Genomic DNA, 24,382 nt, shown 5'->3' with positions numbered 1-24,382 from the left:
AATGCACATCAAAACCACAATGAAGTATGACCCCACATCTGTCAGAATGGCTATCACCGAAAAGTCTACAAATAACAAATGTTGGAGAGGATGTGGAGAAAAGGGAACCCTCATACACTGTTGGTGGGAATGTAAATTGCTGCAGTCACTATGGAAAACAGCATGAAGCTTCCTCAAAAAACTAAAAATAGAACTACTTTCACTCCTCGATATATGTCTGATGAAAGCAAAGACACGAATTTGAAAAGCTACTTGCACCCCAATGTTCATAGCAGCATTATTTACAATAGCCAGGATATGGAAGCAGTGCATAATGGAATATTACTCAGCCACAAAAAAGAATGAGATTCTGTCATTTGCAATAACATGGATGGACCTAGAGAGTATTATACTTAGTGAAATAAGCCAGACAGAGAAAGTCAAATACTCTGTTATCATTTATATGCGGAATCTAAAAAATAAAACAAATGAATCTATATAACAAAACAGACTCACAGATGTAGAGAACAAACTAGTGGTTTGAGGGAAGAGGGAATGGGGGAGAGGCAAGACAGGGGTATGGAATTAAGAGATACAAACTACTATGTATAAAATAGATAAGCAACAAGGATATATTGTACAGCACAGGAAAATATAGCCATCATATTCAATAACTTTAAAGTATAATCTATAAAAATATTGAATCAGTATGATGTACACCTGAAACTAATATATGTTACCCTTTTATGCTTGAGCTATTGGGAAACTATATTTCCTAATATTTTTCCTGATCAGCTCAGACTCTGATACATGTTCACTTAATAATTATATTTATTACATAGTTTTAGTAGAAAAACTATGGGACTTGGAGCCATAGATATTTGAATGAAAGTACCATTTTTGCTATTTCCTAGCTCATGACCTTGGGCAATTCTATTTCCTTCTTTGCAAAATGGGGTTTTAAAAAATACTTATTTGTCAGGGTTGCCGTGAGGTTTAAATGAGACAATAATTGTAAAGCACTTAGCACTATAACTGGCACAGAGTAGGAATTCAAGAAAGGCAACCATTATAATTTATTTACCATAATTTCCTTTAAAATATCAAATCTACATGATGCTTTCATTTTCTGGAAGGAGTGTGAAAACTGAAGTTACATTGTGAAGTGGCTGGATAAAAAGAAAAGGAAACCTTTTAGTGAGAGAAATAATAGTTAAAAATCTAGGTTTAGATTAAGGTCTTTGCATTTAGCTTCCCATCTGCTAATCTGGCTTGTGTCCATTCAATTCAAGAAAAGACTGGATGCCTACTAAGTGCCAGGCAGTGTTAAAACCTGGGGATAAGGTGAATTATAAAAATAGTCCCTTGTCCTTAAAATCTCATGGTCTAATTGAAGAAGGCTTTAAATAGTTTAAATTTAAACTAACTACCTCATTATATCCTCTTTATATTTATTCATACCTTTGGGAGAAGAAAAGGGTTGCTTTTCTGATGTTTCCCAAGTCTTATCTATTTCTGAATAGGCAATTGATTTCTACTGGTAGGAAAATTTATGGGCCTATAGTCCATTCGCTTAGAGGAAAGTAGCTTCATGAGGCATCAACCAGCTACTAAGGGCAAAGGCATAATATAGAGAATTAATTTTCAAAAATGTTTAAAGGAATGCTATCACTTTTTCTCCATATGAAACCCTACATACATAACAGATAAAAGTAAAGTTGCCACTCTTTTGGAAAGAGAATGAGAGGGGTAGGCACACCTATTATTAGCTTATAACAATTAAATTTAACAAACATTTTAAAGAAGAATAAAGAAAAGTATTATAATCACATTTATTCACCTATTTAGAATATTTTAAACAACATTTTTCACTGTGCTTGACAGAAATTTTGACTGTAATATTGGGATAATAACAGAATTTATTTTTAAACTAACAAGAAAAGTCATGGAAAAAATGGAGGTTGGCAAAAGTTTCTAGTTTTAGTTGAGCAAAGGTTGGGTCATTCGCTTAAAAGCAATAGCTACTAGATAGACAAGGGTACAATATTAAGGGTGATAAGTTATTTCTATAAAGCTGTTATTATTTAATATTAATATCTTATAAGGTGCATATTGCCATATCTCAAGAAGAGAAAGTTCACATGAATTTAAAAACTTGTACTTTTTACCTATAAAAATATATAAATTTATTCTTACCAGCGGCCTTTTCATTTTGACCCAGAATATTATGCTGTATTTTCCACAAGGGAACAAATTCTTCTTTAGTAGTTTTAAGAGTCACAGAGGAATGACTTTCTTCATATGCTGGACATCTTTGGGTGTAATATAATGTCCCATCTTGCTGGGCAACCATTTGATTGCCATTTGAATGATTTATTTTTGCTAAAGTTTGGCACTCAGAAGAACAATATGGTAGAGATGGCATCGCAGTGACTAAGTCAGGACAAACATGTGAGAGTGGAAGACTACTTTCTTGATTCCACTGATTTAACTTGTGTTCTGTTGGAAGCACATGTTTTGAATTAACATAGTCACATGTACTGATGTTTTGAGAATTTTCAGGCATTACAGTTTGATACTGAGATACTTGTATATTTTTACAACTTCTAATATTTAATTGAGATTTAGGAGGAGGATGAGGCACAATTAATTTACCCTGAGCTTGTAAAAATGTGTTGGCTTTGCTCGCAGACTGTGGTCGAATAACAGCGCCTTTTCTGTTCGTATATATAAAGCCTGATTGAACTTTAGCAGATCTTGTTCTTCTAATTACTTTTGCTCCACCCTTTTGTGGATTAGTTTTCTGAGTTTTAGAACCACCACTATTTACAGGGGATTTACTTTCCTCTTCTTTTGAGTCTGGCCAGGCTTGTTTAGCAATGTTATAACCTGAAGGTATAAAGCAGTTCAAAGGCACATGGTCTATTCCAGATCCTCCTAAAGCAGTGACATTTTCAGAGATAAAATCATCCTTGGGCTTTTTCTCATCAGCAGAATTCACAGAAGAAGCAGGAATAATACTAGTAATGTTGCTGGCAGCAACACTTTTAGTTTGAATGTGGAATTGTTGAGACCACTGTTGAGTTATTCCTATTCTATTTTTCAGTGAATGATTATCTTCAACATGTTTTTCTGTATCTTCAGTTTCATCAATCCATCTCAGTTTTTTAATAATCTTTGGAATTTCTGCACTTTTCCCTTTTTCTTTTGTTAATTCAATACTATCTCTGATATCTGCTGCTTTTTGATTTCCTAACTTAAAGCCTTGGTTTGTAACCAGTGCCTTAAAATAATCATGTTCGTATTTAGATTCTTTCTTTAAAATACTTTTAAGAAACCTCACACCATTTCTCTCATGAATATTGCATTTCATTTTCTTGTGCTGACCAACTAAGTCACAATTAGAAATTATACTATACAATGATGTTGATGCTTCAGCTATTTTCTGTTTTTTATCTTTTGAGTCAGAGTTGTAAGGTATACAGCCAGCTTGAAAATTATCTGAAAATAAAGACAACTCTTCCTCATCACAGTTAGAATATCTTATCTTTTCATCTTTAATGTCTTTCATTTCCCCTAACTTATCAGAACACTGCACTGGGTCAATTTCTTTTATATGTATACTTTTTTTTGGTAAAGGCCTAGCTGATTGTGTATTCGATGGCAAAACTAAAGGTTTTGCCACAGGTACAAATGAAGTGGGTACTGAAGTAGTTCTATTTTCTTGAGTCAATTCAGAATATTTCTCTTGGTCTGAAATTATTGCCATTTCCTGGGTTGGAGAATCTGGATTGGCCTGGGCTTTGCTGAATTTAAATGTTGGGCTCTCAGTAACTAATGGTCTCTCCCTTTTGAATGATCCAGGAGTGGTGTCAGTTGTCCTCATAGCACTAGTTTCAGAGGTCTTTTTGCTTTTTATATCTTTTACAAATATGGGTGGACTATATACAAAGGCTACTGAATTGTTAGCAGTATTAGTGGCTCTTTCCACAGTTCTACTCAGAGCAGATGAATTTTGTTCTTCACTATTAAGACATTTACGTGAAGGTAGAACATTAGGTTTACTTAAAATATCTGAGAAAGGTGTGACAGTCTGAGTGTTTGGATCATCTAAATTTATAAGCCAATTATTTATATATTGAGTTTTAGAGAATGACAGCTTATCTTCATCAAAGCAGCTTAGATTAGTTGATTGAAGATTTGCGGATTTGAGGGAAATAGAATTCTGCTGCTGGATTGATGTAGAAGGCTCCTTATTAAGTTTTAAATATATTTCTTCACATTCCCTAGCCTCAAGACTGTCTATACTTGAGAGGGTTTCAGAATTTGTTATATGATTAACTTCATCACAAAATTTCTGAAAGAAAAAAAAGAACATTGTTTTATAGCTTAGAAAATTTTAAGTGCCAAAATTAATGATTCAACACACCATTGTTACTGAGCCCAATTCTATTTGGCATATAAAATAGAGTAGTACGACTACAAACTGTATAGGTATATAAATAATCTATATCCCTGGAGTAGTCCTCAGAGTGAAAAAGAGGGAGCCAACAAAGACTTACAATAAAGTGTGTGTGCCTTAATTTCTTCACCTTAAAGTATTGATAATTACTTAATTATCCTAGCCATAGTTATAGCTTAAAAAATAATTTTGCTATTGCTATTCCATTCAGAGAATGGAGTTTCTTGAAGATTTCATAATGGCATGTGAAATTCTGAAAAATAGTAATTTACAAATGGTATATTTTTCCTGGAACCTTCACTGGACGTGAACGAGGCTCCTAAAAGCCCTATGACTCTAATATGAGCTTCCTATTGGTCAGGCTACATCTTTTTATAAAAGTTAATCTCATGGTCTGTATAATAGCGTTCTCAACTCTGGCTGCATATTAGAACCACATAAGAAGCTTTGTAAAAACATGCCAGGTCCTGCTGATTGAATACTTGGATGGGGTCCAGGTACTGGTGGTATTATTATTATTTTTAAATTCCCCAGGTAACTCTAATGTGGATTTAGGATTGATTTTAATGACTCGTTTTTGGACATTTAGCACAGTAATAATTTCTATGAATTCCTTACATGTTCTTATCGCTACTTCAATGAAATTTCATGGAAATTATCAGTTTTTAATAAAATTTCATGATCACTTCAAAGTATAGTCAATGTTTAAAACTATTTCTAATTTCTCACATATATGACATATGTTTAGAATGCATTAATCTGTATCACATATGTAGAAATAAATTCAAGAAGACTTTAAATTGTTAATCTAGTCAAGAAGTTAACTGGACTCAAAGAAAATTACTTCCCTTAAAATTTTAGAAAATTTAAATATTTTGGTATTAAACAAAAATTTATTATTTTTATAGCCCCCCAAATAAACTGAGAAACCAACGAAATCAGTTACAGATAAAATATTTTACTTTGTATAGTTCATGCTTATTGATATACTATTGTGAAATGTTTTGAAAATGATTCATAAGAGTTTGTTATTACTAGCATTTACTCCCTGCCTGTCACATCCTTCAGTACTGTGATATCTTTTTAAAGAGATGGTCACTCTACCTAACTAGAACAAATCAAAGCACAGCTTCTTCAGTGCCTGTTTTTGGAATTGAGTTATATTAATTGATAATGAGGCTCCTAAAACCTCTATGACTCTAATATGAATTTCTTTGAGATTGCATCTAATGAGATATAGAAATCTGGGTTAGAAGGTCCTTCTAGCTGTAAGTGTGATGTTCATGGCTTTAAGATTTCTCTTCACATATGTCTGTGATGGCTTCATTTCCCAAAGCACCTCAGAAGAAATTAATCAACTTCTGATTTCACTAAATTATACTATTTTTTCCCTCAGAAATTTTCTTATACTAAAAAATGAAACATTATGATCAGCTTCAAGTTTTGCTTGTAAGTTACTGATATAAACTGTACTAGACTTAACATGCCTTGTGTTTTAGTCTTTAAATCAACTTTATTGAGATATACTTATCTACAATAAAATGCACTCATTTAAAATGTATAGTTCGATAGGTTTTGAAAAATTATTTACCCATAACCATCATACTGAAATATTTTAGAACCTTTCCATCTGTTGAAATTTCCATCATGCTTCTTTGTAGTCAATACTTACCCATTAACAACCACTAATCTGTTTTCTGTCACTATAGATCTGAGTTTTCATCTGTTATCATTTTCATTCTGCCTGAAAAATTTCTGGGAGCGTTTCTTATAGTGCAGATACTGGTGGTGGTGTTCAGCTGATGTTTGTTTGAAAATGCCTATTTTGCCTTCATTTTAGAAGGACATTTAGAAGGACATTTTAGTTAGATATAGATTATAAGTTGGTCATATGTTTTTTTCTCAGAACTTTAAAAATATTGTTTCACTGTCTTCTGGCTTGAAATTAGTATGGTCCATCTTATCTTTGTTCACCTGCACATAATACATCTTCCCCCCCCTCTAGCTTAATCTAATTTTCATGTGCTTTTATGAAGGGTGTGTGTGCACATGCACATGGGTGCACACTTATCCTTCTTGGAGTTTGTTGAGCTTCTTTGATTTGTGGATTCATAGTTTCATCAAGTTTGAAACATTTTCAGCCACTGTTTTCTTTAAAGGTTCCCTCTACCCCTTGTGATATTTAAATTAAATGTATGTTAGATTTAGATATTGTTCCTCAGGTCACTAACATTTTGTTATATATTTTTTCCGTCTTTTTTCTCCCAATGCTTCAGTTTGGATGATTTCGGTCCACTGATCTTTTTGTCCATAATGCCTGCTCTGTTAAGTCCATCCAGTGTAATTTTAATCTCAGATAATATGTTTTCAGATCTAGAAGTTCTATTTGGTTCTTCCAAATATTCCATTTTCATTATGTTCATTTTTCTTTAATTCCTTGAAAATATTTAAAAAGTTATTTTAAATTCTTGCCTAATAATTCTGTTATCTCTGTCATTTATGTGTCTGATTATATTGGCTAATTTTTCTTCTGGTTATGGGCCATACAGGTTTCTGCTTTTTCATATGTCTAGTAAGTTCTGATTGAGTGTTGGACGTTGTGAACATTATGCTGAATGTTTAGATGTCAATCTTCTTTAGAAAGGGTTGGGTTTTTTTTTGACAGGTAGTTGGAATACCTGTGGAATTTTTTTAGGCTTTTCCAGAGGACATGTACAGGTAAAAAGCTTATGTAATCATAGGGCTTACCTCATTTGTTTCCCTTATTTTTAGTGATCATATCTTATACTACCTGTTCTATACTGTCTAAAAATAATTGTTTCATATTATTTATTCAGAATTATAGTTGTTTATGGCAGTAAGGCACTTCATCATAGCCAGAAGTCTCCTGCTTCGCTTTTCTAGTCTTGCCATAATTGCTCAGTTATTGGATAAATTAGGCCAAGGTTATGAATTTAATCTTGATATCAGCCTACTAAGAATCTCATAACTGTGTGTAATTACTCATAAAAAATAAAGTGCATGAATATTTCAGGAAATGTAGTATGAACTCCATGCTCATTTGTGGGAAAAACCAAAGTAAATACCATATTAGAGTCAGAATAGAGACACCATTTCTAGCTAATTGTGCCATATTTTCATTAAGAACCTTATGTCCATATGTATTATAATTTTCAAGTTGCTTTTTATAATCCAGTCTTTAATAATGTTACTTATATTACATTATACTTTCAAATAGCTTTCATGTTTTTCAGAAAATAGCATCCATAAAGCATATTTTTCTAAATATGAGAGATGGAAAAATAAGAATAAAAGCAGAGAGAAAAATGGAGTAAAAGGTTAAAAAAATATTAAAAACTTATTTCATTAGTATCTGTGATGAATTTGTGCTGATTCATCTAAACACACCCTTGGCTAGTGGTATACATTTCTTTAGTGGAGAACACTGCAAAAATGGGACAGAATTATTGCTAGATATTAAAATATTAATAATGTATTTAGAGTTTCATACTTGCAAACTGCTTAGATGCTGATCTTCTAGGAGTTTCTGAGTTTCCTCCAGTTTAAGCTGGAATGCATCTTTGTTAGTAGTCAAGTTTGCCTTGCTGTTTTCCTTCATTTCTTTATCAGAATTGATTTTGGATAGATGTTTCTGATGCTTGTGATCATTTTTTGACAATGATGAAGGCAAGGAATTATCTATGACTCTGTGAACCATACATAAAAAATGTTTAGTACATTTAAATAAAGTTAGCATACATATGATATATTCATATGTATGTGTGTGTGTGTGTGTGTGTGTGTGTGTGTGTGTCCAGATAATCACATATAAGGATATTGGAGAAATATATAGACATATTAGAAAGGGAATTTCAAGGAGTCAACAGTAGAATAAAAGTGGATGTGAGATTACAGTGCCAATAAAGCACTCCGTCTTCATGTAGGGATATCCAATTATTCATGGCTCTGATTATTAAATCCTATTCCTCTATCTACTGTTTGGGATAGATATAGAAGTAATTCCTGTAGATGTATAGAGTTAGTCCTCAGCTCTTTAAGAGAATTCCTATCTGGATAATGATATGCTGCATACCCTTAGTTCTGAGTTGATGTCATGGATGGTAGGTATCCCTATAACCCTAATAGAGTTGGTTGAAGATTCAAGCAGATAGAAAATAAAATTTCTTGTTAGGGTAGACAGGAATTTCCATCTAACTTTACTAGTTTTGGAAGCTTGGATTTTATTGCATGGAGAAGAGTGTACATATTTATTTTCAGTTGTACCACAAATATAAGCATGGTTTTCATGCCACAGAGGGGGCTACCTTTATTTTTAGTGTGTTAAAGTGCCATCCGCAAATTATTAGTGGATGACATCATCTTCTTTTAGAATTTCACATCTTCTGGAAACTTATAGCATGTAACATTTCAATATATGTACAAAGTGAAAAGAAAAGAACAAAGGAATAATTTCTTTTTGGGGGGTGAAGTATATCAAATAGCTGACTGCTGTTGCATTAGGGGCAGTAGTGAGAACCCCAAGGGTATTTATTCTCAATTCATTGGAATTATTCCCAGTTCAATGAGGATTCAAATGTTTTGGAAGGTGACACATGGCCACATGTGACATATATCTATCTCCAATACCCATATATATCTTTATTTGGACAGACTGGAATAGTCAAAGTCAATGATTACTAGATTCCTGACTATCATTTTGTGACCACAGAGGGATCAACAAGAGCAAAAAGGTACCTAACACAAGTTCCTGAACACTGAGAATATGTTTCTCTCTCTTGTTTTAGGTTTCCTACTCTTATACTCTTACATATTCCTTCCTCTTCAGTCACCCTTCCCAAATGAAGTATTGCTAAATCTACAAAATACCTAATAAACTAATTTTTTTTACCTTTAAAGTTGTCATCTGTCAACTTTTTCTTCTCTATTTCTTTCTTCTCTACTCCACTTGCTTCTCTTCTCTTCTCTACTTTCAATTCGTGAGGAGGATTGAAGGAATGGATAGGAATAAAAGGAGATGGGGAGGTAGAAAGAGAGGAAGAGTGAAGCATGGGAAGAAGAAATCATAAAGGAAGAAGAAACAGGAGGAATTAGAGGCGGGAAATCTAAATTTGTTGGAGGCAAATACAGAGAGGGAGATGAATGCAAAGGAGAGGAAAAAAGAGGGATAAATGAAAGCGGTAAGAATGGAGAGGTAGAAGTGGAAGGTGAAGGAGAGGAAAAAACAGATGAGGAGGAAGAAAACTGTACAGGGGATGAAGAAGAGGATATGGAAGTAGAAGATGAAGACAAAGAAGAGGATGGAGAATGACAGGGAGGTGGATGGGAGAAAGCTGATGTAGGTGGATGATCTACAAAGGCCTGGGGCAGATTTGATAATGTTATGGTTTGTGGAACAGATTGCTGGACTGACTGAAAATGATCTAAGCTAGCAGGATGTTCAGGCAATGCAGTGATAGAAGAAAGAGTGGGGATAGGTTGATGAGGGGGATGACTGGACAAACAGGAAGGCTTCAAAACTGGGAGACCTTCCAAAGGGTTTGGGGAAACAATCAGTTGAGCTGGAAGGGAATGATGAACAAGGGCCGGCATTAGAGTGGTTGGGGTAGAACGTTGTGCTGGAAGGAAATGTTTGGGTCTGAAAGTTTTGTAAAATAACTTACTCTGTGAGTCAGAATCAGGAATGACTGGTGAACCTCGGGGTGGGTGGGGTAAATAGGAATTGGGCAGAAGGAATTGGGGCTGGTAGACGAGGGAAACTGCTAGAAAAGCTGGAAGTAACTGGGGCTGGAGGGCGAGGAAGATATTTGATTGGGTAGGACAGTAATGGGGCTGGTAAGAAGTTCTTTGGAAGAGTAGAGGGGACAGATGGACAGATAGGCAGGGTATGGGGCTGGTGGGTGGGAGAAACAGTTGGATAGCTAGGAAGAATTTGGGAATGGTGGGACAGCAATGGGGCTCTTAAAGGAGACAGCTGATTAGGTAAGAGGGGATCAGGTATGGAGACAGCTGGACAGGCAGGAATGGATCTGCACAGGTGGAAAAGCATTTGAACAGGAAGTAGAGAGACAGCCTTATTAAGATGGTTTTTTGATTTATTGGGCTGCCTCGAGGCTTTCAATTCATATTATGTTTTGTTCTGAGGGTCCATGCATGATGTTCTTCTGATCACCCAGTGTCCTCTCACGAGCTGAGAAATGTACATAGCCTACTTATTCAGGTTCCTCTTTCTCATTCCTTGCTCTTAGAGTATTTTCACCTCTCAGAAGTCTGATAGTCATACAGATAATGAATATGGGCTAGAAAATCTGGTTTAAAGTACTGGTACAAAGGGCAAAAAGAGGTCAAATAGATTACTGCTTAGCTGTGGTCACATTTCTCAGGGTAGCCTGTGGTTCAGGATCAACTGTCTCACCACAAATACATGGATATTGGAGATAGATATCTAATAACATCATTTTAAAGTATAAAAATATGGGGAAAATATAGCTTATTTTACCCTACATCTACCAGAAGAACGGTCAAGTACATTATCTTTGTGATAAGGATTTGGTTGTGATGGAAGGCTTTTATTTTATTAGTCATTTATTAATATTCTTATATCTCATTATTTCCTAAGTAGCTTTTATTTTCATATGGACATAAGTCTCTGATTTTTCTTGAGGCTTAAGCATTGAATGCCCTCCATTTTTTTCATACAACTTTTTTTCTCCTTTAGATTATCACATTACAACATCTTAAATTATTTTAATCTACAACTAATATTTTCTACATTAGAACAATCATTTGTGAGTACTGATATACCTCCCCTTCTTTGGAAGCTCCCTGTTTCTTGACATTACTTTATTCTCTAACACATTTTAGGCTTATATTGTACAGAAAATGTATTTTTAATGTGACAATAGCTTATAAGTATTTGTAGTTTAATTATATTTTCAATAACAGTACATATAAATATTTCTATTAACCTAATACTTGATCTTTAATATTCCAAGCTGTCATATTTATAGTATAGCATTTTATAGTTTACAAAGCATTTTCACATACATGATTTAATACTGTTAGTTATCTGTGGAGAGGAGTTCAACTTTTAAATAAGTAAACAATAGTGTTCTCTCTATAAATTATATACATTTGTTTTCCAAACACATAAAATTTATGTGTGTATATATAGGTAGATATAAATATCATGAAGTCATAGTCATAATAGTATATTACAATAACAACTGAAAACTATGTATTCTAATTTAGAATGGAGATAATTTCTCATAAAACAAAGTTGATATAATGGTCCTAGCAAGATTTGGTATAATAACTGTATGTTTGTTTGCTACAGCGAAATCAAAATTGTCTGACGCGTTATCTCTTCTAAGACTTTAAGGAAGTCTTAGAAGAGACATTGTTGAACAAAAAAGTCTATCTTTTCATTCATAATGCAAAAGAGCTTTTTTAATTGAAAATGTCTGATAACACAAAGGGTAATAATGCACAGAAAAAGAAATCTAATAGTGAAGAAAACCTGTATACAAAAATGCACATTACTTCTATACTAAATGATTTGGAATTTTTTATCACTCTAAATTCCCCTTGACCCTAGCCCCCCATCCCCACTAATTGTCTGTCATCTTCCTTTTCAGATAAAACTTTCCACAGAGTACTCTAAAATTATACTGTGTTCACTGCCACAACTTCCATTTGATCCTTAACTTACTGCTATCTGGCTTCTACCTCTACTGTTCCAATGTACTGCTTTTGCTAGCGATTAACTAATTGACCTAATTGCAGACCTAGACACTTCTTGACCACTATCTTTCCTGACTTTAGTTCCCTTTATTTCCATATCATCATACATTTCTGGTTATTTTCTGACTTCTCTGGTTGTTTCTTCTCAGGGTCTTTTTGAGCTCTTCTTTCTTTGCTTGGATATGCTGGAATTTTTGAGAGTTATGTCATCCTCTTCTTTGCTTATATATCCATACTCTGTGTAATCTTATTTATACTGTCTGTGTGATCTTATCTGTATCTGTATGTGAGTGAAGGGTTAACAAAATCCATCCTCTGTGGACCAATTCAACTTTGGGTTAATTTTCTAACTCTGTTCCCTGGATTACTAGCAGGACTTGAACTGTGTTTCAGGCACATTGACTATGTAAAAAATGACCCTTTATTGGTAAACGCTATCTGTACTGGGACAACTGTGAATAAATCATAGATACCTGGTAGGACGCTATAGCTTTAGGTTTCCCTGAGTGTGGTAATTCTTATAACTGGACATATCTCTTGCATGGAAACTATTCATATAGAGCCATTACAAGAAATATTGGCTTCTGTTTGGAACATGGGATTTCTAACCCAGGGTGGCTGTCTGCTCATTGTGATGTCATCACTTGTGGGAATAGGGGCACAGCAAAGATCAGCACTTTGACTGTTTTGTGGCATGCCATGAGAAGTCCTCCTGTTGAAGAATGTTGCCTATCGACATGCAATGTTTTATGTCTTCTAATTGAGGCAAACCTGGTCTATTGTAGTCATGGGAGTTTGATTGTTTAGCTGAACCAAGACCCCCACTGGTGGGTATTGAACCATGGCTTTAACTTCATCCATTCATTGACAGCTATCATATCTATATTCACGGCCCAGACATCTTACAAATGAGAAACTGACTCCAGAGTAGCCCATAAGTATCTCAAACTCACAGTTTATCATCATCCTTCCAGTTACTCTCTCCCTTAAACCTCTTTGTACTGAATGGTCCTTATTTTGATACATGGTTTCACTATCCATTAACTGACCAAACTCCATCTCCAGAGTCATCCTTGATTCCTCCCATTCACTTTTCAGTTCTTAAAAAATTACCAAATCACATTGATTCTACCTCCTAAACAGGTCTTAAGAAGCCATTGTTTTCATTAAATAAAGTACCATTTTATCTGATTTTCCCACTTTTAGTCTTACCTTACTCTTTCTCATTCTGGCAATATTTCTAAAATGTAAATGTTATATGCTTTCTTCAAATTTTTCAGCAATTGTTTTTAGGACAAACTCCTTAACAAGGCTCTTCATGATTTAACTCATGGTTTCCTTTCTAAACAACCTAACTGCCTACAATTTCTCACTGTACACACTAGTCAAAATGAACTACCTATGAACTTATGGTTACCAGCGGGGAAGGGTGGGGTGGAGGGATAGACTTGGGATTGACATGTATGCACTACTTTATTTAAAATAGATAACCAACAAGGACCTACTGTATAGCACAGGGAACACTGCTCAATATTCTGTAATAACCTAAATGGGAAAATAAATTGCAAAAGAATAGATACATGTATATGCATGACTGAATCACTTTGCTGTACATCTGAAACTAACACAACAATGTTAATCAACTATGCTCCAATATAAAATAAAATAAAATAAAAAACAAACAAAAAACCCCACAAAATGAACGACCTACTTTCAGCTCCCTTAATACAACATGTCCTTTCATACCTTCTTTCCTTTTCATGCACTACTTGTTCCCTCTTTCTGGAGTTCCCTCTTTCTGGAGTTCCCTCTCAATGTCTCTGATGAATATCTTTCTCATCTATTAAACTTCAGGTCAAGTTTATATCCTCTGAGAAGTTTTCATTATGCCAGTGATGTTTCTCTATTCAAAGTATTTATTGAATACCTCCAACATGCATAGCACTGAGCTAAGCACCATAGGGAATATCTGCATGTGTAAGATTTAGCCATTGTTCTCTACAATACTACAATCTGGTTGGGGAGACATAAGTACACATAAAAATTGAGCAACATACACAATCAGGACTTTAAAATTTATTTCCATAGCCTTGACCTCTTGTTTCATCTTAGGTCAAACTGGTTTTATACATTTCTACTTGGATATTTACTCCCTAAACTCAGAAGGCTCAAATGACGTTTAATAATATCTTGCCAAACCTGTACGTTTTCATTACATTCTTTTTAATTTTTAAATTCATCAAGTTCCCTCAATTATCAAAGACTCAAAATTTCAGGTTCTTTTGATTTTTCTGTTTTTTTCATTTTCATTATTCCACCATACACCAAAGTCATAATCTAGTCTTTCCATGAAATACCTTTTCCTTCTGTCTTTCTTTTCTATTTCACTGCCACCCTTTTAACATAGGTCCTTTTAAACTCATGGCTGGATACCTCTTGATTTTCCTGCACTGTTTTATCCAAACTCCAGTTTTTTTTTTTTTTTTTACTATCAAGGGACATTTTATTCTATATGAAACCTATCACATTACTCTTATTTTTTAAAATTAATTTATTTTTTGTTGATCTATAATATTGTGTTAAATTCAGGTATATGGCAACTGATTCAGTATTTTTGCAGATTATGCTCCATTACAGGTAAGATAATGGGCACAATTTCCTATGCTATACAGTATATTCTTATTGTTTATCTATTTTATATATAGTAGTTTGTATCAGCTAATCTCATATCCCTAACTTGTCCTTCCCCCCCTCTCCTCTGGCAACCATAAGTTTGTTTCTCTATCTGTGTGTCTTTATGTTTTGCATGTACATCCATACGTATTATTATTTAGATTTCACATGTAGGTAATATCATACAGTATTTTGTCTTTGTCTGACTTACTTCATTAAGCATTGTATCCTCTAGGTCCATCCATGTTGCTGCAAATGGCAGAATTTCATTCTTTTTTATGGCTGAGTAATATTCCACCACAGATATAAAACACATCTTCTTAATCCAATCATCTGGGAACCTGGGATGCTTCCATGTCTTGGCTATTGTAAACGGTGCTGCTATGAACATTGGGGTGCGTGTATGTTTTTGAATTAGTGATTTCATTTTTTCCAGATATATACCCATGAGTGGAATTACTGGATCATACGGTAGTTCTATTTTTAGTTTTTTGAGGAATCTCCATACTGTTTCCCATGGTGGTTGCACCAGTTTACATTCCCACCAATAGTGTACTAGGGTTCCCTTTTCTCCACATCCTCTTCAATATTTGTTATTTGTATACATTTTGATGATGGCCATTCTGACAGGTGTAAGGTGATACGTCATTGTGGTTTTGATTTGCATTTCTCTACTAAGTCAAAAGTGATGTTGAGCATCTTTTCATATGCCTGTTGGCCATCTGTATGTCTTCTTTGGAAAAACATCCATTCAGGTCTTCTGTCTGTTTTTTGATTGGGTTGTTTCTTTTTGCTGTATTGAGTTGAGTTGTATGAGCTGTTTATATATTTTTGCTATTAACCCCTTATTCCTTGTAAAAAATATTTACAAATATTTTCTCCCATTGAGTAGGTTGTCTTTTTGCTTTGTCTATGGTTTCCTTTGTTGTGCAAAGGGTTTTATGTTTAATTAGATCCAATCTGTTTATTTTTGCTCTTATTTCCTTTGCTTTAGGAGACAGATCCAAAAAAATATTGCTATAATTTACATCAAAGACCATTACCCTTATGTTTTCTTCTAGGAGTTTTATGGTTTCCAGTCTTACATTTAGGTCTTTAATCCATTAAGAGTTTATTTTTGCATGCAGTGTTAGAGAATGTTTTAATTTCATTCTTTTACATGTAGCTGTCCAGTTTTCCCTGGACTATGTGTCTTTTCTCCGTTGTATATTCTTGCCTCCTTTGTCATTGGTTAATTGACCATAAGTGTGTGGGTTTATTTCTGGGCTCTCTGTTCTGTTCTGTCTGTTGTTGTGCCAATACCACGTTGTTTTGATTACTGTAGCTTTGTAGTATAGTCTGAAGTCTGGGAGGGTTATGCCTCTAGCTTTGTTCTTTTTACTCAGGATTGCTTTGGCAATTCAGCATCTTTTGTGATTCTATATAAGTTTTAGGATTATTTGTTCTAGTTCTATGAAAAATGTCATGGGTATTTTGATAGAGAGTGCTTAAATCTGTAGATTGCTTTGGGTAGTATGTCTATTTTAATAATATCACTCCCTCCAACCCAAGAGCATGGGATATCTTTCCATTTTTTTGGATCATCTTCAATTTCCTTTATCAGTGTTTTATAGTTTTCAGAGTACAGGTCTCTCACCTCCTTGGTTAAGTTTATTCCTAAGTATTTTATTTTCTTATGTGATTATAAACAGGATTGTTTACTTTCTCTTTCTGATATTTCATTACTAGTGTATAGAAAGACAACAGATTTCTGTATATTATTCTTGTATCCTGCAACCTTTCTGAATACATCAGTTCTAATAGTTCTTCGGTGGAGACTTTAGGGTTCTCTATATAGAGTGTCATGTCATCTGCAAATAGTGACAGTTTTACCTCTTCCTCTTAAAATCTGCATATATTTTATTACTTTTTCTTGTCTGATTGCTGTGGTTAGGACTTCCAACACTATGTTAAACAGAAGCAGCAAAAGTGGGCATTCTTGTCTTGTTCCTGATTTTAAAGAAAAACTTTCATTTTTCATAATTGAGTATGATTTGGCTGTGGGTTTGTCATAAATGAACTTTATTATGTTGAGATATGTTCCCTCCATACAAACTTTGATGAGAGTTTTTATGATAAATATTGAATTTTGTTAAATATTTTTTCTGTATCTATAGAGACAATCATAATTTTTATCTTTCCTTTTCTAAATGTGGTGGATCCTAGTGATTGATTTGTGAATGTGAACAACTCTTGTGACCCTGGAATAAATCCAACTTGATCATGATATATGATCCTTTTTATGTATTGTTGGATTCAGTTTGTGAATATTTTGTTGAAGATTTCTGCATCTATATTCATCAAAAATACTGGCCTGTAATTTAATTTCTTTGTAGTGTCTTTGCATGGTTTGGTATCACAGTAAGTGTGGCCTTGTAGAATGAATCTGGGAGTGTTCTATCCTCTTAAAGTTTTGGAATAGTTTGATTAGGACAGTTATTAGTTCTTCTTTATACATTTGATAGAATTCCCCTGTGGAGCTGTCCCATCCTGGAATTTTGATTGCTGGGAGTCTTTTTTTAATTGCAAATTTTATTTCACATCTAGTGACTGGTCTGTTCAAATTGTCTGTTTCTTCTTGACTCAGTTTTGGTAAGCTCTATGTTTGTAGAAATTTGTCCATTTCTTCTAGGTTGTCCAGTTTGTTGGCTATAACTGATCATAGTATTCTCTTATGGTTTTATTTTTTTTAACATCTTTATTGAAGTATTATTGCTCTACAATGGTGTGTTAGTTTCTGCTTTATAACAAAGTGAATCAGTTATACATATACATATGTTCCCATATATCTTCCCTCTTGCGTCCCTCTCTCTCTCACCCTCCCTATCCAAACACTCTAGGTGGTCACAAAGCACCGAGCTGATCTCCCTGTGCTATGTGGCTGCTTCCCACTAGCTATCTATTTTACGTTTGGTAGTGTATATATGTCCATGCCACTCTCTTTGGCACAGCTTACCTTCCCCATCTGCATATCCTCAAGTCCATTCTCTAGTAGATCTGTGTCTTTATTCCCTTCTTGCCCTAGGTTCTTCATGACCTTTTTAATTTTTTTTCTTAGATTCCATATATATGTGTTAGCATACGGTATTTCTTTTCCTCTTTCTGACTTACCTCACTCTGTATGACAGACTCTAGGTCCATCCACCTCACTATAAATAACAATTTCGTTTCTTTTTATGGCTGAGTAATATTCCATTGTATATATGTGCCACACCTTCTTTATCCATTCATCCATTGATGGACACTTAGGTTGTTTCCATCTCCTGGCTATTGTAAATAGAGCTGCAATGAACATTTTGGTACATGACTCTTTTTGAATTATGGTTTTCTCAGGGTATATGCCCAGTAGTGGGATTGCTGGGTCGTATGGTAGTTCTACTTTTAGTTTTTTAAGGGACCTCCATACTGTTCTCCATAGTGGCTGTACCAATTCACATTTCCACCAGCAGTGTTCCCTTTTTTCCACACACTCTCCAGGATTTATTGTTTCTAGATTTTTTGATGATGGCCATTCTGACCAGTGTGAGATGATATCTCATTGTAGTTTTGATTTGCATTTCCCTAATGATTAATGATGTTGAGCATTCTTTCATGTGTTTGTTGGCAGTCTGTATATCTTCTTTGGAGAAATGTCTATTTAGGTCTTCTGCCCATTTTTGGATTGGGTTGTTTTTTTGTTATTGAGCTGCATGAGCTGCTTGTAAATTTTGGAGATTAATCCTTTGTCGGTTGCTTCATTTGCAAATATTTTCTCCCATTCTGAGGGTTGTCTTTTGGTCTTGTTTATGGTTTCCTTTGCTGTGCAAAAGCTTTGAAGTTTCATTAGGTCCCATTTGTTTATTTTTGTTTTTATTTCCATTTCTCTAGGAGGTGGGTCAAAAAGGATCTTGCTGTGATTTATGTCATAGAGTGTTCTATGTTTTCCTCTAAGAGTTTGATAGTTTCTGGCCTTACATTTAGGTCTTTAATCCATTTTGAGCTTATTTTTGTGTATGGTGTTAGGGAGTGATCTAATCTCATACTTTTATATGTACCTGTCCAGTTTTCCCAGCACCACTTATTGAAGAGGCTGTCTTTTCTCCACTGTACATTCCTGCCTCCTTTATCAAAGATAAGGTGACCATATGTGCATGGGTTTATCTCTCGTCTTTCTATCCGGTTCCATTGATCTATATTTCTGTTTTTGTGCCAGTACCATATTGTCTTGATTACTGTAGCTTTGTAGTATAGTATGAAGTCAGGGAGTCTGATTCCTCCAGCTCCAGTGTTTTTCCTCAAGGCTGCTTTGGCTATTCGGGGTCTTTTGTGTCTTCATACAAATTTTAAGATTTTTTGTTCTAGTTCTGTAATAAATGCTATTGGTAATTTGATAGGGATTGCGTTCAATCTGTAGATGGCTTTGGGTAGTATATTCATTTTCACGATGTTGATTCTTCCAATCCAAGAGCATGGTTTATCTCTCCATCTGTTTTTATCATCTTTAATTTCTTTCATGAGTGTCTTATAGTTTTCTGCATACAGGTCTTTTACCTCCTTAGGTAGGTTTATTCCTAGGTATTTTATTCTTTGTGTTGCAATGGTAAATGTGAGTGTTTCCTTAATTTCTCTTTCAGATTTTTCATCGTTAGTGTATAGGAATGCAAGATATTTCTGTGCATTAATTTTGTATCCTGCAACTTTACCAAATTCATTGATTAGCTCTAGTAGTTTTCTGGTGGCATCTTTAGGATGCTCTGTGTATACTATTATGTCATCTGCAAACAGTGACACTTTTACTTCTTCTTTTCCAATTTGTATTCCTTTTATTTCTTTTTCCTCTCTGATTGCCGTGGCTAGGACTTCCAAAACTATGTTGAATAATAGTGGCAAGAGTGGACATTCTTGTCTTATTCCTGATCTTAGAGGAAATGCTTACAGTTTTCACCATTGAGAATGATGTTTTCTGTGGGTTTGTCATATATGGCCTTTATTATGCTGTGGTAGGTCCCCTGTATGCCTACTTTCTGGAGAGTTTTTTTTATTATATATCAGTGTTGAATTTTGTCAAAAGCTTTTTCTGCATCTACTGAGATGATCATATGGTTTTTATTCTTCAATTTGTTAATATGGTGTATCACATTGATTATGTATATTGAAGAATCCTTGCATCCCTGGGATAAATCCCACATGATCATGGTGTATGATCCTTTTAATGTGTTGTTGGATTCTGTTTGCTAGTGTTTAGTTGAGGATTTTTGCATCTATATTCATCAGTGATATTGGTCTGTAATTTTTTTTTTTTTTGGTAGTATCTTTGTCTGTTTTTGGTATCAGGGTGATGGTGTTCTCATAGAATGAGTTTGGGAGTGTTCCTTCTTCTGCAAGTTTTGTGAAGAGTTTGAGAAGAATAGGGGTTAGCTCTTCTCTAACTGATAGAATTCACCTGTGAAGTCATCTGGGTCCTGGACTGTTGTTTGTTGGAAGATTTTTAATCACAGTTTCAATTTCATTACTAGTGATTGGTCTGTTCATATTTTCTATTTCTTCCTGGTTCAGTCTTGGAAGGTTGTACCTTTCTAAGAATTTGTCCATTTCCTCCACGTTGTCCATTTTACTGGCATAGAGTTGCTTGTAGCAGTCTCTTAGGATGCTTTGTATTTCTTCGGTGTCTGTTGTAACTTCTCCTTTTCCATTTCTAATTTTATTGATTTGAGTTCTCTCCCTCTTTTTCTTGATGAGTGTGGCTAACGGTTTATCAATTTTGTTTATCTTCTCAAAGAATCAGCTTTTAGTTTTATTGATCTTTGTTATTGTTTTTTTTGTTTCTATTTCATTTATTTCTGCTCTGATCTTTAGGATTTCTTTCCTTTTACTAACTATGGGTTTTGTTTGTTCTTCTTTCTCTAGTTCCTTTAGGTGTAAGGTTAGATTGTTTATTTGAGATTTTTCTTGTTTCTTGAGGTAGGCTTTCATTGCTATAAACTTCCCTCTTAGAACTGCTTTTGCTGCATCCCATAGGTTTTGAATCATCGTGTTTTTGTTGTAATTTGTCACTAGATATTTTTTAATTTCCTCTTTGATTTCTTCAGTGATCTCTTGGTTATTTAGTAACGTATTGTTTAGCTTCCATGTGTTTGTGTTTTTTACAGTTTTTCTCATGAAATTGATTTGTAATCTCATAACGTTGTGGTCAGAAAAGATGGTTGATATGATTTCAGTTTTCTCAAATTTACTGAGGCTTGATCTGTTACCCAAGATGTGATCTATCTTCGAGAATGTTCCATGTGCATTTGAGAAGAAAGTGTAATATGTTTTTTTTGGATGGAATGTCATATAAATAGCAATTAAATCTATCTGGTCTATTGTGTCATTTAAAGCTTGTGTTTCCTTATTAATTGTCTGTCTGGATGATCTCTCCATTGGTGTAAGTGAGGTGTTAACGTCCCCCACTATTATTGTGTTACTGTTGTTTTCCTCTTTTATAGCTGTTAGCAGTTGCCTTATGTATTGAGGTGCTTCTATGTTGGGTGTATATATATTTACAGTTGTTCTATCTTCTTCTTGGATTCATCACTTGAACATTATGTAGTGTCCTTCATTGTCTCTTGTAACATTCTTTATTTTAAAACCTATTTTATCTGAAATGAGTATTGCTACTACAGCTTTCTTTTGACTTCCATTTGCATGCAATATCTTTTTCCATCCCTTCACTTTCAATCTGTATGTGTCCCTAGGTCTGAAGTGGGTCTCTTTTAGACAGCATATATATGGGTCTTGTTTTTGTATCCATTCAGCGAGCCTGTGTCTTTTGGTTGCAGCATTAATCCATTCACGTTAAAGGTAATTATCCATACGTATGTTCGTATTACCATTTTCTTAATTGTTATGGGTTTGTTTTTGTAGGTCCTTTTCTTCTTTTGTGTTTCCCACTTAGAGAATTTCCTTTAGCATTTGTTTCAAAGCTCGTCTGGTGGTGCTGAATTGTCTTAGCTTTTGCCTGTCTGTAAAGCTTTTGATTTCTCCTTTGAATCTCAATGAGATCCTTGCTGGGGAGAGTAATCTTGGTTTTAGATTTTTCCCTTTCATCACTTTAAGTGTATCATGCCACTCCCTTCTGGCTTGTAGAGTTTCTGCTGAGAAATCAGCTGTTAACCTTATGGGAGTTCCCTTGTATGTTATTTGTCATTTTTCCCTTGTTGCTTTCAATAAGTTTCCTTTGTCTTTAATTTTTTGTAAATTTGATTACTATGTGTCTTTGCATGTTTCTCCTTGGGTTTATCCTCCCTGGGACTCTCAGCGCTTCCTGGACTTGGGTGGTTATTTCCTTTCCCATGTTAGGGAAGTTTTCGACTATAATCTCTTCAAATATTTTCCCGGGTCCTTTCTCTCTCTCTTCTCCTTCTTGGACCCCTCTAATTAGAATGGTGGTGTATTTAATGTTGTCCCAAAAGTCTCTTAGGCTGTCTTCATTTCTTTTCATTCTTTTTTCTTTATTCTGCTCTGCGGTAGTTATTTCCACTATTTTATCTTCCAGGTCACTCACCCATACTTCTGCCTCAGTTATTCTGCTATTGATTCCTTCTAGTGTATTTTTCATTTCAGTTATTGCATTGTTCATCTCTGTTTGTTTGTTCTTTAATTCTTGTACGTGTTTTTTCTTTAATTTTTCTAGGTCTTTGTTAAACATTTTTTGCATCTTCTCGATCTTTGCCTCCATTCTTTTTCCGAGGTCCTTGATCATCTTCACTATCATTTTTTTGCATTCTTTTTCTGGAAGGTTGCCTATCTCCACTTCATTTTTTTTTGTTTTTCTGGGGTTTTATATTGTTCCTTTATCTGGTACATAGCTCTCTGCCTTTTCATCTTGTCTATCTTTCTGTGAATGTGGTTTTTATTCCATAGCCTGCAGGACTGTAGTTCTTCTTGCTTCTGCTGTCTGCCCTCTAGTGGATGAGGCTATCAAAGAGGCTTGTGTAAGTTTCCTGATGGGAGGGACTGATGGTGGGTAGAGCTGGGGGTTGCTGTGCTGGGCAGAGCTCAGTAAAACTTTAATCAGCTTGTCTGCTGATGGGTGGGGCTGGGTTCCCTCCCTGTTGGTTGTTTGGCCTGAGGCGATCCAACACTGGAGCCTACCCGGCTCTTTGGTGGGGCTAATGGTGTACTCTGGGAGGGCTCACGTGAAGGAGTACTTCCCAGAACTTCTACTGCCAGTGTCCTTTTCCTCACGGTGAGCCACAGCCACCCCCCACCTCTGCAGAAGACCCTCCAACAGTAGCAGGTCTCGTTCAGTCTCCTATGCGGTCACTGCTCCTTCCCCTTGGTCCCAGTGTGCACACTACTTTGTGTGTGCCCTCCATGAGAGGAGTCTCTGTTTCCCCCAGTCCTGTTGAAATCCTGCAGTCAAATCTCTCTAGCTGTCAAAGTCTGATTCTCTAGGAATTCCTCCTCCCATCGCCAGACCCCCAGGTCGGGAAGCTTGACGTTGGGCTTAGAACCTTCATTCCAGTTGGTGGACCTCTGTGGTATAAGTGTTCTCCAGTTTGTGGGTCACCCGCCCAGCAGTTATGGGATTTGATTTTATTGTGATTGAGCACCTCCTACTGTCTCATTGTAGCTTCTCCTTTGACTTTCAATGTGGGGTATTTTCTCGGTGAGTTCCAATGTCTTCCTGTCAATGATTGTTCAGCAGTTAGCTGTGATTCCGGTGCTCTCACAAGAAGGAGTGAGCACACGTCCTTCTACTCCGCCATCTTGAACCAATCTTTCTGTCAGTTTCTTTTTTGTATGTAGATTCATTTGCATTATTTTTTAGATTCCATGTGTATGTGATATCATTATTTCCTTCCTTCTGCTGACTTTGGGCCTTGTTTGTTCTTTGTCTAATTCTTTTACATGGTAGGTTAGGTTGTTTGAGATTTTCCTTATTTCTCGAGGAAGGCCTGTTTTGCTATGAATTTCCTTCTTAGAACTGCTTTTGCTGTATCCCCCAAATTTTGGAAAGTTGTTTTCTACTTTCATTTGTTTTGAGGTATTTTCTGATTTACTCTTTGATTTCATCATTGACCCTTGGTATTTAGTTGCATGTTGTTTAGTCTCCATGTGTTTGTTCTTTTCTGTTTTTCTTTCTGTAATTGATTTCTAATTGATACAACTGAGGTTGAAAGAAATGCTTGATATAATGTCTATCCTCTTAAATTTGTTGAGGCTTGTTTTGTGACCTAGTATGTGATATATCCTGGAGAACATTGCATGTGCACTTGAAAAGAATGTGTATTCTGCTGGTTTTGGATGAAATGTCCTGAAGATATCAGTTAAGTCCAACTAGTCATGCTGTGTCATTTAGGACCACTATTGCCTTATTGATTTTCTTTCTAGATGATTTGTCCATTGATATCCATGGGGTGTTAAAGTCTCCTACAATTATTGTACTATTGTCAATTTCTCCCTTTATGTCTGTTAGTATTTTCTTTATACATTTAGTTGCTCCTG

The 24,382-nt window shown here is 35.0% G+C and overlaps 1 protein-coding gene across 1 annotated transcript in view; it reads right to left on the bottom strand.

Annotated features, from left to right (window-relative positions):
* Window positions 1-24,382, bottom strand: part of CEP126 (centrosomal protein 126) — a 118,398-nt gene that overhangs the window by 45,043 nt on the left and 48,973 nt on the right. The window contains exons 5-6 of the mRNA XM_049714074.1: window positions 7,953-8,148; window positions 2,176-4,336 (exon numbers count right to left, since the gene is read on the bottom strand). Coding sequence (XP_049570031.1) covers window positions 2,176-4,336; window positions 7,953-8,148 — 2,357 coding nt within the window. The remainder of the gene's footprint in view (window positions 1-2,175; window positions 4,337-7,952; window positions 8,149-24,382) is intronic.

This window comes from Orcinus orca, chromosome 8 (genome assembly GCF_937001465.1).
Source record: "Orcinus orca chromosome 8, mOrcOrc1.1, whole genome shotgun sequence".
Classification (NCBI taxonomy): domain Eukaryota; kingdom Metazoa; phylum Chordata; class Mammalia; order Artiodactyla; family Delphinidae; genus Orcinus; species Orcinus orca.
The sequence above is the reverse complement of the archived record's forward strand: the minus strand, read 5'-3'. Positions and strand labels throughout refer to the sequence as shown.